This window comes from Hipposideros armiger, unplaced genomic scaffold, assembly GCF_001890085.2.
Source record: "Hipposideros armiger isolate ML-2016 unplaced genomic scaffold, ASM189008v1 scaffold_277, whole genome shotgun sequence".
Classification (NCBI taxonomy): domain Eukaryota; kingdom Metazoa; phylum Chordata; class Mammalia; order Chiroptera; family Hipposideridae; genus Hipposideros; species Hipposideros armiger.
In genome coordinates this window covers 1,998,700-2,013,320 of record NW_017731627.1, presented here as the reverse complement: position 1 = coordinate 2,013,320, position 14,621 = coordinate 1,998,700, and the positions used below count along the sequence as shown (strand labels likewise).

Below are 14,621 nucleotides of genomic sequence, written 5' to 3'. Positions count from 1 at the left end.
GGATCTGAATCGGGGCCCTCTGGAGTCCCAAGCCAGCTCTTTTTTTTTTTTTTTTAATGAATGGAGGGTTTTTTGTTTGTTTGTTTTTAAGATTTTTTTTTATTTTTTATTGGGGAATTGGGGGGATGGGAACAGTGCTGGGGAATTGGGGAAAGGGGAACAGACAAGTTGCTGTCATTTGTGGGATCCGAACCGGGGCCCTCTGGCATCCCAAGCGAGTTCTTAACCATCGCGCCACTCGGCCGGCCCCCAAGCCAGCTCTTAACCAACACACCACTCGGTCGGCCCTGTTCAGTCATTTCTTTAGTTATCTATTACCAGGTGGACTCATGGATTCCTATTTTTTTGCAGTGATTTATAATTCATTTCTGTCCTAAATTTTCATGTTCAAATTGTCCCTTGGCCAATGGGAGCCTTTTCAAGATTGTTTCTTGAGATCGCTCACCATTTTTAAAGCACTTCCTTATTTTCAGGCATAACAAGATATTCTGGATTTCATCTTGTTCCTGCCTTAGAATCAACCATTTCTCCACAAAACCCTAGTTCATTTTAGTAGGAAACAATATTAGAGACCGTATTTAGGTGTGCTTATTGCTACTGAGGTGTCTTTGCTTCTAGGCCCTTTCAGCGAAGAGAGCTAGGCATGATTTGAGGTTCACACTGACACCAGAAATTCTAGTTCATCCCCACGGGTTCTTCCTCATTTCCCCTCATTTCATATTTTTAGCTCCGTTTTTCCATAGCAACAACATTTACTCATTTGCTGAATCCTACAGTACACCTAAAAATAATTTCAGAATTGCTTCACTCAGACCACTACCAAAAAGTGCACTAAATAGAGTTAAGGTTTGTTGGCAGTTTTGTCCATTCCCTCCAACTGAGGGTATATAATTAAATAATGTGTTCAAAATAGTCTTAGTTTAGTTTTAACCCCTTCGTGTGGTTATGTGACTGAAATAAGTTAATAAGTTTGGTTCATTTTCCTTTAGTATTTTTCTCTCATGCTTTTAATGTAACTTTTTGAATATGTAGAACATCAATATATTTCTAAAAATTAACACCATACCAAAAGGCGTAAGAGAAGTATCATTCTCTTTTCTTGCCTATGCCACCTTGTTCTCCCGTCTTCTGTGGGTGATCAACTTTGTTTTCTGATTTATTCTTAGTGTGTTTACTATTATAAAGATAAGCTTATATATAAAGATTAGCAGAGAGATATATGTATGTCTATGTGTATGGGTATATATATATATATATATATATATATATTTTTTTTTATATGTTATTTCTCCTTATACAAAATATAGCATACTGAACATATTCTTTTGCACTTTGTCTTTCACCTAACTTATATTCTGGAAATCACTCCATATCAGTATATAGAGCTCATCCTTACTTTTTTTAAAAAAACAGCTGCATAGTACTACATTCTGTATAGGTATCATAGATTATTTAATCAGTTTTCTATGTTCTTCATTTAGGTGATTTCCAGTACAGCTGGTCCTCAAATAACATTTTATTCAGTGTCGTTTTATTATAACATTGATGAGCTGCTGTAGGAATTTAACTCTCGTTTGTATCAATTATCTTATGGTAAAATCAGTTTCATTATATATTGTTTCACTTAAAGTTGCAGGACCTATTGCCGACGTTGAGTGAGGACTTACTGTATTTTGCAATTACAAATGATGTTGCAGAGAATAACCTTATGCATATATGTATTTTTGTATTGCTGGAAGTGTAGCTTCAGGGTAAATTCCTTAAAAGTGATCACTTGCTGTACAGTTTATTACCAAATTTTCCTCAGTAGGTATTGTTCCATTTGTGCATTCCTATCAGCAATCTGTGATTGTGTCTGTTTCCTCTAGCATTGCCAGTAGAGTATATTGTCAGACTTCAGAAACTATGGTATTTATGTGGATGAATCACATAACCTATCCCTTAAAAAAGATTTGCCTTTGTTTTTCTGCTTACAAAAGTGATACAAGCTTGTTTTTAAAATTTCAGCTGGAAATATAAAAGTGGATGTTCCCCATTATCCCATCTGAGAATAAAGCACTGATACATAATTTCCTTCAAAATTTTTTCTGGGCTTATGTTAATCTGTGTGTTAATATTTACTTTCATAGTAGTAGGATTATACCATATATTTTTTGCTTTTGCTTTATTAATAAATCTTGGAGCTATATACCGGTATATGTCAATATAAGTCTACCTTAACTCTTTTTAATGGCCTTATAAGTATTTCATTGTACTGATGCACCATATTTCTTTAAACTCTAATTAATCATGAGAGTTAGTTTCAATGTTTTGCTATGATGAACAGTTTACTTCTTTATATACACATCTGTATACTCTTGTGTAAATATTTCTGTTGAAAAACTTCCTAGAAGTGAAATGACTATGTCAGAAAATCATGAGTCTTTTAATTTTAATTATGTATTGCCAAACTACTCCAAAAAAGGTTGTACATATTTATCCTTATGCAAATCATGTATGAGACTATCCTAAATCAGCCTTCTGTCTGTCTCTGCTGTCTCAGCTGGAAGACCGATTGGAGGAGTGGTTGGGGAAGACATTGTCTGGCAGTGACTGGACACCCAATGCCCGGTTCATCATTCGGTCTTGGCTGCGGGATGGCCTCAAGCCACGCTGCATAACCCGAGACCTCAAATGGGGAACCCCTGTACCCTTAAAAGGTTTTGAAGACAAGGTAAAAAATCCTACGCTTTACTCATATCTCATATTATTCATCCTTGGGGTTGAGACCTTGGTCTAGCAGAATAGACTATTGATTATGAGGTGTTATCAAACAATACAGTGAATGTTTAAATTTAAAAAAATTATTGTATTGTGTTGTCAGAAAAGTCATGACGTATTTTTTCTATTTTTTTTTTTTTAAGGTTTTTATTGGGGAATTAAGGGATGGGAACAGCGCTGGGGAATTGGGAGAAGGGGAACATACAAGTTGCTGTCGTTTTGTTCTTCAGTCTAGTTGTGGAGGACGTTGCTTCACTGGCCCAAGTTGGCACCATCATTGCGCTCTTCCCTAGCGAGGCAGATCAGTCATCGGCTTCTGAATGGCCGCTCACGCTCACACGGTAGCCCATGGCAACCCACTGCAGCAGGGACTGCAGCCCACGCCGTCGCCAGCAACTCACGGCAGCCCAGCTCCAGGTTGAGCTGTTGTTCAGCATCTTAGCTGTAGAGGGCAGTGTCACTGGCCCTCATATGTGGGATCCGAACCGGGGCCCTCTGGCGTCCCAAGCCAGTTCTTAACCAACGCACCACTCAGTCGGCCCTTTTTCTATGTTTTTCATTGCAAAAATGCATCAGGACTTTTCCAACAACCCAATAGTAAAAGACACATTGCCATTAACCCCCCTCAAAATACTCCCTCTCGCTTCGAACACACTTACCCCATTGTTCTTCCCACTTTCTGAAGTAGTTCTGGAAGTCCTCTTTCGTGAGTATCTTTAGTTGCACCGTTGTGGCTACCTCAATGTCCTGAATTGACTCAAAACGTTTACCTTTTATGGTCATTTTGACTTTGGGGAAGAGCCAGAAGTTGCATGATGCTAGATCCGGTGAAAAAGGTGTATGAGGACACACCATAATGTTTTTATTTGACAGAAATTTCTATACCAGAAACGATGTATGACATGGAGCACTCTCATGATGGAGGATGATTTAAGGCACACTTTAAAACACACCTCTCAATCGTAACTCATACTTGACTGACTGCACTAAACAAGTTGAAACTTGTCAAACACTGTCACTAAGGTTCAATGCGCCGCTTCCGATATTGACGATCCCTGCCTTTCTGTTGGATGGCTGTTGGCAGTAGCATTCACCATATTTTGTGGTCACAATGGAAAGGCTCCGTGTCATCGCTTCTAATACGGCAATTTCTGTTACATACGAATATTACAGTGTGTCCTCATCTACCTTATTTACTAGATCTAGCACCTTGCAACTTCTGGCTCTTTCCCAAAGTCAAAATGACCATGAAAGGTAAACGTTTTTAATTGATTCAGGACAAGGCAGCCAAGACAGTGCAACTAAAGACACTCACAAAAGAGGACTTCCAGAACTGCTTCAGAAAGTGGCAAGAATGATAGGATAAGTGTGTTCGAAGTGGCGGGGAGTATTTTGAGGGGGGATTAATAGCAATGTGTCTTTTACTGTATTAAATTTTGTTTTTTTAAGAGCACACGCTCTATCCACTTTGCCACCCGGGCGGCAGCTCAGCTCTAGGTGCCAANGCAATGTGTCTTTTACTGTATTAAATTTTGTTTTTTTAAGAGCACACGCTCTATCCACTTTGCCACCCGGGCGGCAGCTCAGCTCTAGGTGCCAAGTTTAGTCTTAGCTGTAGGCGGGTATAGCCCACCATCTCAAACAGGCAACCTTGTTGTTAGGAGCACGTGCTCTCACCAGCTGAGCCATCCTGCCACCTGTTGGTAGCTCAGCAGCAGCTCAGCTCGGGCACAGCTCACTGGCTCATGTGGGAATCGAACTGGTGACCTTGTTGCACAGGGCTTGCACTCTTGGGCAAGCTCTTGACCAACTGAGCCACTCGGCTGGCGGTTAAATTGTTTTTTTGTTTTTTTTTAAATAGTCGCCTTATTTTTTTATCACACCTTGTATGTCTTGTTTGAGTCTGAGATTTTGGGTTGATGAGCTTTTCAAATGTTCCTTCATCCTACTGTGTCTCTCCTCATGACCCTCCAGGTATTCTATGTCTGGTTTGATGCCACTTTTGGCTACCTGTCCATCACAGCCAACTACACAGACCAATGGGAGAGATGGTGGAAGAACCCAGAGCAAGTGAGCAGTTCTTGGTTAGCCTGTCCAGGGGGAGGGTACGTGCATGTGTGGGGAGGGGCAGCCATGGTTGGGTATCTGATCTTTCTTAGGCCTTTGAAAGAGGTCTGAGAAACTCTGTCTTCCAACTGTAGGTGAACCTCTATCAGTTCATGGCCAAAGATAATGTTCCCTTCCACGGCTTAGTCTTTCCTTGTTCAGCCCTAGGAGCTGAGGACAACTACACCTTGGTTAGCCACCTCATTGCTACAGGTACCCTGGAAAACTGGACTGGGGATATTCCTAGGGAATGAGGGCTGAGGCAGTACTTGGAAGATGATCTTGGAAAGGTGCTAGGTCTTGAGTTAGGAGTTGAGATGAAATAGGAAATAATTAGAACATAAGAATTCAACCCAGAAGAAGGAAACAAGAACCTGAAGAAAGCAAAAGTCCAAAGCTAAAACTTTGTAACAGGTAGAAGCAAAGGCAAAAAAGGACAGAATGGAGAGGAAGTTCTGTGCAGGCTCGCTATTCAAGGACAAGTGTTGCTGGACACTCATAGTTGAGGTCGAAGGAGAAGAAAGAAGAATTAATGGGTCAGAGAGGAAAGGACGTGATTTAAGCAGAAGGCTCTCATTCATTCTCTTTCTCTGTCTAGAGTACTTAAATTATGAGGATGGGAAATTCTCTAAGAGCCGGGGTGTGGGAGTGTTTGGTGACATGGCCCAGGATACAGGGATCCCTGCTGACATTTGGCGCTTCTATCTGCTGTACATTCGGCCTGAGGGCCAGGACAGTGCCTTCTCCTGGACAGACTTGTTGCTAAAGAATAATTCTGAGCTGCTTAACAACCTGGGAAACTTCATCAACAGGTGGGACTTGGTGAGGGGTCAGAGTCAGCAGATGAGCTGGGATACAGCTAACTCTGCTTCATGAAGTGGGAGAGATGGGAATGTGGAGAGGTCTAGTGAATGGGCAGGAAGCTGGGAGGGAGGGAAGGATAATGTGGAAAGTGGATTTCTATCAGTTGGGACCTGCTCCTAGAACATAGTAGGCTATATATGCTTGGGGGAAGTTAGTTGTAGAGATATGATTTAGCAAAGTTGGTCACAAAATGAATTTTTGCAAATTGTTTTCTTATTAATGTTCTTTGTAAAATTGAAAATGTGTTCTCTCCTAGCAAAAAAGTTCAGTTGCAGAGCATTGAAAAAAGTTTGGCTGAAGAAAGGGTTTGTTTTAGTGTAGGAGACTTTTGTGTGCTCTTTGGAATTTTTGTTAACTTTAGACTATTTCAGTATTGGTCCCTATCTCAGCTATTCTGTGATCTAAAGAAATATCCTCCATGGGTACCTATCCTTTTAGGTTTGTTCATTAACCACATTTGATAGTCCCTATTAGAGTATTTGATAGCAATTTACATATGACGTATTATTTCAACTTGATCATTCTGAGTGTTGATGTTTAAAAAAATTAAAACCAATAGTTGCTTAACTTTATCAGGTTTCTTTAAACAAGGGATATCTTATATGTGAAATGTCTGTTATGTGCAGAGTTATATTCTTAGGAGAGAGGATAAGGAATTACTTTAAGTTTGCCTTCCAGCTTGAGGGAGCCCAGAAGTGTCCATTCTGAGAATGCAGAATTATGAAAATCAGGTCAAGTTTCTATAAGGAGACTGGACAATAACTCCTTTTTTCTTTCCCCTCCTTCCCTATTCCCATTAAGAGCTGGCATGTTTGTGTCTAAGTTTTTTGGGGGTTATGTGCCCGAGATGATGCTTACCTCCGATGATCAGCGCCTGCTGGCCCATGTCACCCTGGAACTCCAGCACTATCATCAGCTGCTAGAGAAGGTTCGGTAAGTAATCTACACCCATCTCATCTCAGTGATCTCCAGGCATATTGAGAGCCCCATACTGGTCCCTTCAGGATCTTACATCTTGGCCTGCCTACTCCCTTCCCAGGATCCGGGATGCTTTACGTAGTATCCTCACCATCTCTCGCCATGGCAACCAATACATTCAGGTGAATGAACCCTGGAAGCGGATTAAAGGCAGTGAGGCTGACAGGTAGGTAAGGAGGTAGGGTTGGCTACAGGAATAAAGTGACTGGTAGGCTGTGTACTTCTGGAGGTCCTCACTAATATCTCTTCTTCTCCAGGCAGCGAGCAGGGACAGTGACAGGCTTGGCAGTGAATATAGCTGCCTTGCTGTCCATCATGCTCCAGCCTTACATGCCCACAGTTAGCGCTACCATTGCGGCCCAGCTGCAGCTCCCACCTCCAGCCTGCAGTATCCTGCCCACGGACTTCCTATGCACCTTACCAGCAGGACACCAGATTGGCACAGTAGGTCTTTGAGGGTCAGAAGAACCAGTCTCTTAAAATGCCTGCATTTGCTGTGCAGCCTTTGGGGAGGGTCCAAGAACTTACCTTTGGGTCTGGGACTCTCACAGCTGTTCTCCAAAACCCTTACCCACTCCTCCGCACTCTGCACGTAGGCTTATTTCTGATACAAAGTCCTTGTTACTAGCTCATGAGTCCATTATTATCTGTAGCCCATATTTCCTCACTGTTCTTCATGCCATAACCTAGTACCTGGCACATAAAACTGTAAGTGGTATACAGATGTTTGAAGAAACACCATGGTCCCCTGGTCTCCATAATGCTAACAGGCAGTGAGCTGTGAGAATACAGGGTAGCTATTTCCTCTTTGACACAAGATGATAAAGTTCACAAACCTCTAAACTTGATCAACCTAGCATCATGAAATTGTTGTCTTGGACCCTATTAATACTTTGGGCTTTCATAGTGACTGCCAGGGCTTTTTCTAGATTCTGTGCTGAAATTAGCAGGTATTTGCTCAGTGCGTTACACTCAGCGTTTCTCCTAAAGCATTTGGAGTGCCTCAATGTCAGTGATTGGGGTTGGAGAGGCCCTCTGTATAGTCTGGTAGAGCTTATACCTCATGAGTGAATGATTCTGGAATTCTTTTTTCACAGGTCAGTCCCTTGTTCCAAAAATTGGAAAACGACCAGATTGAAAGTTTGAGGCAGCGCTTTGGTGGTGGCCAGGTAAGAAAGCTAGACTGTGCTGTCACGAAGCAACAGCCAATGTCATATCCTTAGTGTTCCTAAGTAGTCCTCACTCATTACTCTTTCCATCTTTTGGTCCTGCTGCTTCCTCACTTAGTTTTTCTTTCCTGTCTTAGCTAGAAGAGTCCTTGGAGTTGAAGGTAATCACTTTCCCCGAGATGTTATATAAAACTTGAGATCAGGGGATATTTATGGAAACAGGTGATAACTCTGTTGTTGTTCTCCAGGCAAAAGCATCCCCCAAGCCAGCAGTTGTAGAGACTGTGACAGCAGCTGGATCACAGCAGATACAAGTGCTGATGGATGAAGTGACAAAACAGGTACAAAGCTTAAGTCCTATGTGGGAGCCTGAAAAACTAAATCCTACATAGGTCCTTTCTGATCTCACTGTTGTTATTCCCCTACCCCCTCCCTCTTAGGGCAACATTGTCCGAGAACTGAAAGCACAAAAAGCAGACAAGAACCAGGTTGCTGCAGAGGTGGCTAAACTCTTGGATCTGAAGAAACAGTTGGCGCTAGCTGAGGGGAAACCCCTTGAAACCCCTAAAGGCAAGAAGAAAAAGTGAAAGTGAGAACTTGGCTCACAGAGTCACTTTAATGGATATGGACAGTAATAAATAAATGTACAATCTCTATATACACGCTGAGACTCTTTTCCTGTTGTCTATCCCAAGCTTTCCCGCTACTATAGATACGGCGTTGAGGGTCACATCATTGGCACCAGTGAGAAGTTGGTCAGTAGCCACTTCTGGGAAAGGTTGGTAGTGGCCCGAGGGGGAAGTGATGGTCCCAGTGTTCATGCTTGGTGCAGATTGACCATTCGATCAATTAGAGCTCGGCGAGTTGCCTCCACTTCCCTGGTTAGACGCTCAATTTCCTGCTTGAGCCGCTCATTCTCTTCAGCTAGTTGTGCCACTTTCTTTTCATTCTCTTGTTCTTTCTCCTTCATGCGTTGCTTTCCAGCCCGGGCTGGGGACTGGCCACTCCGTTTCCGTTTTCTGGGTGTTCCTTGGTCTTCCTCTTCCTCCTGAGCCAGGGAGCTCTGACTGGAATCTGGAGACAGAGGGCTCTGGGAGGTGCTTGTGACCTCTGCTGGTCCTGGCCCCTCAGTCAGCCAAGCCAGAGAGGCGGGGTCAAGAGTGGTGAAGGTTTTTGATTCTTCCTTCAAGGGAATGAGGAAAGGTAGGCACTGTTAGTTGAAGAGGGAAGATCAACATCCCCACCTAGCTCTAGGCATTGCAGACTCACCTCCTCATTTCCAGGGGGTGAAACATAGGTACCCCCGTTTTCATCTGAGGACAGCACTTCCTGTAGGTCCTCATACCAAGCTTCCAGCTCCCAGCTGGACAGTGTCCCGAAGGAGAAAGGCAAAGACTCAGCTGCCATCCCTGCAGCTGGATCAGGCTCTGGAAAAGGACATACTCAGGATAGTGGGTGGTGGGGGTGGAACAAGCACCACAGAGCAGTTTGTCTATACCACAGGTTGGCAAACTGGCTTGTTGCCTGTTTTTGCATATACAGTAAAACCCTGGATTGCGAGTAACTTGGTTTGCGAATGTTCATGAGACGAGCAAACATTTCTAATACATTTTAACTTGGTAAACAATGTCTTGCAATAAGAGTAGTTTGTTTCTGGAATAAATTATGCTCGCAAACCAAGGTATTACTGTCAAGTTTTATTGGAACACAGCCATATCCATGAATTTATATATTTTTTATGGCTGCTTTTATGCTACAACTGTGGAGATTAATAGTTATGATAGAAACTTTGACCTCAACATCTAAAATATTTACTATATGGCCCTTTAAAATTTACCAACCCCTGGTTTATACTAATATTCCCTCCTTGCTTTTGCCCAGCACTTGAAGAAGCAAGTGCCTGGATATACATTCTTATGGCATCCTTGTAGAAGTTAGCCACCCTGGGGAACTCCACTGGTAGTTTCCAGGGGCAATTACCAGACCATTTGTGCACCTTCTGTATGAGAATTCCTGTGGGTCAGTCTAACCTTGATGTGGATTGAGGTATGTGTGGTAAGACAAACCAATTATCTTTGTTGGGGCTGATTGCTTACTCAGAGCCAGCTTTCAATTAAGACATGCTCTAAGAATAGTGATTTGGTCACCTTTTTAGTGGCAGGCCAGGTGGATGGACATGGCCTGACAGCAAAAGCCTGCTCAGATTCAAACCCTCCGCTCCCATCTTCTTTAGGCGTTTTCATAACTTCTTAGAGTCCCAATAAAGGGAGCTTAAACAGCATCTCTTAGGAGTTGGTTTTGGTAAAGAGTTTACCTGCTTTCAGGTGTGGTGATGTATGAAGATACACTTCCTTCTGGAACACTGTGGGGATCAAAGATAAATGTTAGCCTTTTTTGTAAGGGAGAGAGGCAGGTTTTTTTACTTTTATCTCCTGCCTCCTGTTGGTCCGTCCTTCCTGTCTTGTAGAGCATGGATAGTTAACAGTCCCTGTAGCCATTCCCAAGGACAGAGGAGAGCCCAGTTTCCTTTATTTTTAGTTACTGACATTTGTAGTCCTGATTACATAATAAGAAAGTCCTGGCCAACTCAGCTTTCTCTAAATTCAAGGCAGTCCAGGGTAAGGACTGGACTACAGGGAAGGGAACAAATGAAGTGGCATTTTCCTAATTCTATGCCCACACTGACATCCTCCAAATGTATATTCCTAGTCTGGACCTCCAACTGTTATCTGTTTACTTGCCATCTCCTTTCAGATGTCTAATAAACATCTCAGACTTAATATGTCCTGCTAATCTTCCCCTTATAAGGTCTTCTTCAGTCTTGGTAAATGGCAATTCTAGTTGTTTAAATAAAAAACCTTGGTATCATCATTGTTTCCTCTCCTCTGACACCCCCCAAAATCCAATACAAATCGCCAGCAAAATTACTGAACTCATTTTTCAGAAACCCAAACTCTAAATACTTCTCACCAATTCCATTGTTAACAATCTAGATCGTTACTATGTCTTGGATGACTGCAGAAGCTTCTTGACTGCAAGTCTCCTAGTTTCTGCTCTTGCCACCCTCTCCCCGAGTCTATTTACAACACAGCAGCCAGAGTGGGCCTTTTAAAATTTAAGTCAGGTCATGTCATTCTCTGTTCAAATCACCCCCAGTGACTCCCAATTTCACACATAGTAAAGGCTAGTCTTTAAAATGGCTAGGAAGGCCCTAACAGTCTGCTCCTTCCCTGTCCTGGATTTCTCATTGACCACTCTCCCTCTTGCTCACTCTAGCTCAGCCAACTGGCCTTCTGTTCCCTAAAGATATGATGCATGCTCCCACCTTAGGACCTCTGCTCTTTCTATTCCTTATCCTGGAAAGCTCTTCCTTCCACATACCTGAATGGCTTACTGCCTCACCTCTTCCAGTTCTTTATCATCTCAGTGAGGGAATCCCTGACCACTCAATGTAAAACTGTAATCCCCGCCCTGAGCATTCTCTACTTTTCCATACTTTAATTTTCTCTATGACACTCATCTATTTGTTTACTGTATGCCTCTTCCCATTGAACTGTAAGATCTATGAGAGCGGATTCTCCCCCCCCCCTGTTCATGGATGTATCCTGGGCCCCAAACTGCACATAGTAGGTGCTTGTTAAGTATCTGTTAGGAATGAATGGAGAAATTCTCCCCGGTGTCTCTTACAGGGAAGGGAGGATGAAGCCCAGAGGTAGAGCAGCAGCTGCCTATCCCTGGGGACTGGAGATGCAATATCACCCTGACTGTTTCTCTTCAGGGCTGTCCTCCCTGGGGGACCCTCCTTGCCTTCCAGTGCCTGGGATGTGCCTTTCATCAGCAGTGGAGCCGCAGGCCAGAGGGCTGTAGAGCCAAACAGGGGGCTGGCCTGATGCAATGGTTACACAGAGATTAGTTGGAGACAGGACGGGAAAGAGGCAGGGACCAATCCCAGGGGAAGGACAATACACTGGAGAGACCCCAAATGACTTTCCACACTTAAGAGATCCGGGATGCTCTCTTGTGCAGGAGGCTCAGGGTCCTCCGGGGGAAAGGAAAAAACCCATCTCTGCTCCCTGATCATCGATCGGCACCCCTCCTCCCAAAGGCTGTGTAAGTCTCCTGAAGGTACTGTCCTCTACACTAAGGTGCAGAATGGCTGTCCTGTGGAGGTTCAGGAGCCCCAGCTACCGACGTGGCCATGCCAGCCCAGAGACGCTGCCTCTGATACAGGATTGGGGGTGGGGCCGCTGGTGGTAAAGCGGAGGCAGCGGCCTAAGCTACAGTCGACCAGGCTTCTCAGCGTGGGGGTGTGTCCTGCTACCTCGCCTCCCACCGAACAGGCGTAACGCGGAGGCCTGGGATCAAAAACCACAGAGAACAGAATAAATCTCCCAAGGGCAGCCAGGCCCCTTCCCCCAAGAACACAGAACACAGCCCGTGCTCTGAACAGGAGTATGGTGACGCTGTCGTCTGAAGGAGGAGGGATCTGTAAGCACTTCTCGCGAATAAAGGATTCTCCCCATCCCTTCCTCGGACCGTCACTAACTTCATTACGGAGGAGGTGGGGCCACATCCTAAAGAGCGGATGCCCCAAGTTTGAGGGGACAACTGGTGTTCGCGAGAATGCAAGGGTAAAAGGTAGATGGGGGATCAGTACTCACCTCTCGCCTCAGGTTCCGGTTTTGATTTTGGCTCTCTCGCTGCCACCCGCTCATCTTCAACATGATATGCCTTGTGCCTCAGACTCAAGCCTTTGACCTGGCTATCAAGGAGCAGTGATCTTTTTTACCATGGCCTTGCCCTCCTCTAGGGGGCGGATTCAGCAGCCTGCCAATCAGAAAGCGGCACGCCGGTGTTAGCCCCTCCTCATCCCTTACATCCGCCACTCAGGAGCCCTCGCGGCACCGCCCCTTTTGCTCCCGCCCTCTTGGGGGTCGAAGTCTTGTTGGACCCGGAAGTGGCTTTGGGTCACGAGGCTTCGCGGAGGAGGTGAGTGAGTCATGCGCGCGCGCGGAGGGGGAGAGCTGGAAGGGGGAGGGGAGGAGATGGGGGCGGGGATGATGCAATGTTTGGCAACCGGTGTCTGCGCGCGCACGCGCAGGGGACTAAGAGGGTGGTGGGAGGTGCGGGGGGGTGTGTAGGGGTGAGAAGAGAGGGCGGGGCTCCAGTTCCCCTCACCCAACGGCCCCAACGGCTATCAGCCCAACCGTGGCCGCCCCTGCACTGCCGAGTGAAACCTCACTGTAGCTTCCTCAAGAGTTCTTGGTGTGCCCACCTGGTATTAGCCCTGGTTTTACCTCCTCCATAAGGGACTTCCATTTTCCTTTACCCCTCCCAGCTAATGGGCAGAAGGCCTTTTAAACCTCCCTCCTCTGAAAGTTTGCTTCCAAACGCCAGGATTGTCTACATCTTCTAGAGTCTTCTTAAAGGGGTCTGATCTTTTAGCCCTCCCCAAAAAGGGGCCGAGGTGCTTGAATCCCCTTGGTAGTCATTTCAGCTCCTTACAGAAGAGCACCCTTAAGTTTTACCCTGGCGAAGTTTCGAATGAGCCCTCAGCATGCCAGAATTCATGTTCTTTGCCTGGTGGACCAGATTCTGTTTCCCCACTCTCTCATGGTGCTCTTGTGCCCTTCACCGAAGACCAAGACACGCCCTTTTTACTATACCAGACAGCGAGTTCTGTTGAGTCCCTGCTGTGAGGAGCTGGCCACAGGCCTCCTGCCTCCTAGGTGTTTGGACTACAGTAGAGCCTTGTTGCCTGGGACATTGCATGCACTTGAGCGCACGACTGCCTTGGACTAGGTTGTCAGGAGCCCAGATTCTAGCTTCAGCTGCCCCTCACTAGCTCAGGGATCCTAGACTAGCCACCTAATCTCTCTGTGCCTCACCGTTCTTGTTTGTAAATAAAAAATGAGTTGAGAAGGTAAAATGAGAACTATGAACTTGAAAGCAGCTTGGGCAAAAGTGAAAAATACCATGCAAAATGCTAAGTATTTTTCTTGTGCCATTATGTAGAAAACAGAGGCCATGTGGTGGCCTGTTACACATCATGCCATACCCTCATGGGGACAGCCAGAGTTTGTCTAAGTAGAAACTGTCAGAAAGCCGATGTGGCTGGCTGGAAGGTACAGATGGTGGTGTGACAGTGACAGGTCCTTGGTCAGGCCTGTTCGGTTGTTCCAGACCTCCATTTCCTCTTCTGTAAATGGGGATGGGGGTGGGTTGGACGAGATGCTCTCTCCTGGCTCAAAGACATGACCAAGTTGTCAGTGACAGGCAGAGGTCATGTGACTTGACAGGCCGAGGTCGTGTTGTGACATGTTGACCTGGGGAGGCGGGTCAAGTCCCAGCACACTACTCGAGAAGCCTTTGGGGCGGGGCAGGACAAGTCGCGACTTTCATCTTTGGGGGCTGGCCCCTCCCGGACCTGACATTCCAGGCTTCCCCAACAGATTGTGGCTTTGGAAAGGGCCCCTCCCCGGGGAAAGCTGGGATTGGCCACCAATGGCCTGGGAAGAGGTTCAGATCCTTCCGCGGAGGGCGGGGGGGCCGCGTGGGGTGTTTGTTCTCTTGGGGATTAATGGGGGGTTGTGGGGGAGGGGTAGGCGCGCTCCCGCATGCGCACTGCGGCCCCTCCTGTTGGCTCGTCGTTGTCCGCTGGGCGGGGGCCCGGCCCCGCCCCTCTCCCGTCCGGGCAGCGGCGGCGGCGGCGGCGGCTGCGGCGGTGGCGGCGGCGACGGCGGC

The 14,621-nt window shown here is 45.6% G+C and overlaps 3 protein-coding genes across 11 annotated transcripts in view; 2 read left to right on the top strand and 1 right to left on the bottom strand.

The window, feature by feature from the left end:
- Nucleotides 1-8,539, top strand: part of MARS1 (methionyl-tRNA synthetase 1) — a 19,137-nt gene extending 10,598 nt beyond the window's left edge. For 2 of the 3 annotated variants that reach the window (XM_019657617.1, XM_019657619.1), the window contains 11 exons: nucleotides 2,543-2,713; nucleotides 4,735-4,830; nucleotides 4,962-5,079; nucleotides 5,465-5,678; nucleotides 6,532-6,663; nucleotides 6,770-6,874; nucleotides 6,966-7,152; nucleotides 7,806-7,877; nucleotides 8,015-8,038; nucleotides 8,126-8,218; nucleotides 8,318-8,535. In XM_019657617.1, the coding sequence (XP_019513162.1) occupies nucleotides 2,543-2,713; nucleotides 4,735-4,830; nucleotides 4,962-5,079; nucleotides 5,465-5,678; nucleotides 6,532-6,663; nucleotides 6,770-6,874; nucleotides 6,966-7,152; nucleotides 7,806-7,877; nucleotides 8,015-8,038; nucleotides 8,126-8,218; nucleotides 8,318-8,464 (1,359 nt within the window). In that variant the 3' untranslated portion in view covers nucleotides 8,465-8,535. Of the gene's footprint in view, nucleotides 1-2,542; nucleotides 2,714-4,734; nucleotides 4,831-4,961; nucleotides 5,080-5,464; nucleotides 5,679-6,531; nucleotides 6,664-6,769; nucleotides 6,875-6,965; nucleotides 7,153-7,805; nucleotides 7,878-8,014; nucleotides 8,039-8,125; nucleotides 8,219-8,317 lie in introns of all 3 variants that reach the window. The other variant, XM_019657618.1, reaches the window with a different exon arrangement.
- Nucleotides 8,475-14,413, bottom strand: DDIT3 (DNA damage inducible transcript 3). 2 transcript variants are annotated; one of them, XM_019657626.1, is made up of 5 exons: nucleotides 13,936-14,413; nucleotides 12,539-12,704; nucleotides 10,192-10,239; nucleotides 9,147-9,304; nucleotides 8,475-9,060 (listed from the first exon to the last, which is right to left on the bottom strand). In XM_019657626.1, exons 4-5 carry the CDS (start codon nucleotides 9,282-9,284, stop codon nucleotides 8,695-8,697), a joined length of 504 nt encoding a protein of 167 aa, XP_019513171.1. In that variant the 5' UTR covers nucleotides 9,285-9,304; nucleotides 10,192-10,239; nucleotides 12,539-12,704; nucleotides 13,936-14,413; the 3' UTR covers nucleotides 8,475-8,694. The 2 variants fall into 2 exon arrangements, with proteins under 2 accessions (XP_019513171.1, XP_019513172.1); XM_019657627.1 differs by lacking the exons at nucleotides 10,192-10,239; nucleotides 12,539-12,704; nucleotides 13,936-14,413 and adding an exon at nucleotides 10,025-10,185.
- The window catches only part of MBD6 (methyl-CpG binding domain protein 6), a 9,247-nt gene continuing 7,461 nt past the window's right edge, over nucleotides 12,836-14,621 (top strand). For 3 of the 6 annotated variants that reach the window (XR_002125630.1, XR_002125629.1, XR_002125627.1), the window contains exon 1: nucleotides 12,836-12,866. The gene's annotated coding sequence lies outside the window, so the exon portion shown is untranslated. The remainder of the gene's footprint in view (nucleotides 12,867-14,621) is intronic. The other 3 variants (XR_002125628.1, XM_019657615.1, XM_019657616.1) reach the window with 2 other exon arrangements.

Excerpts from the sequence above, each read along its gene's own strand:
- DDIT3 (XM_019657626.1), bottom strand. The coding sequence starts at position 9,284 with ATGGCAGCTGAGTCTTTGCCTTTCTCCTTCGGGACACTGTCCAGCTGG. Across the intron at positions 9,061-9,146 it reads CACCCCCTGGAAATGAGGAG|GAAGAATCAAAAACCTTCAC; the intron begins GTGAGTCTGCAA and ends ATTCCCTTGAAG.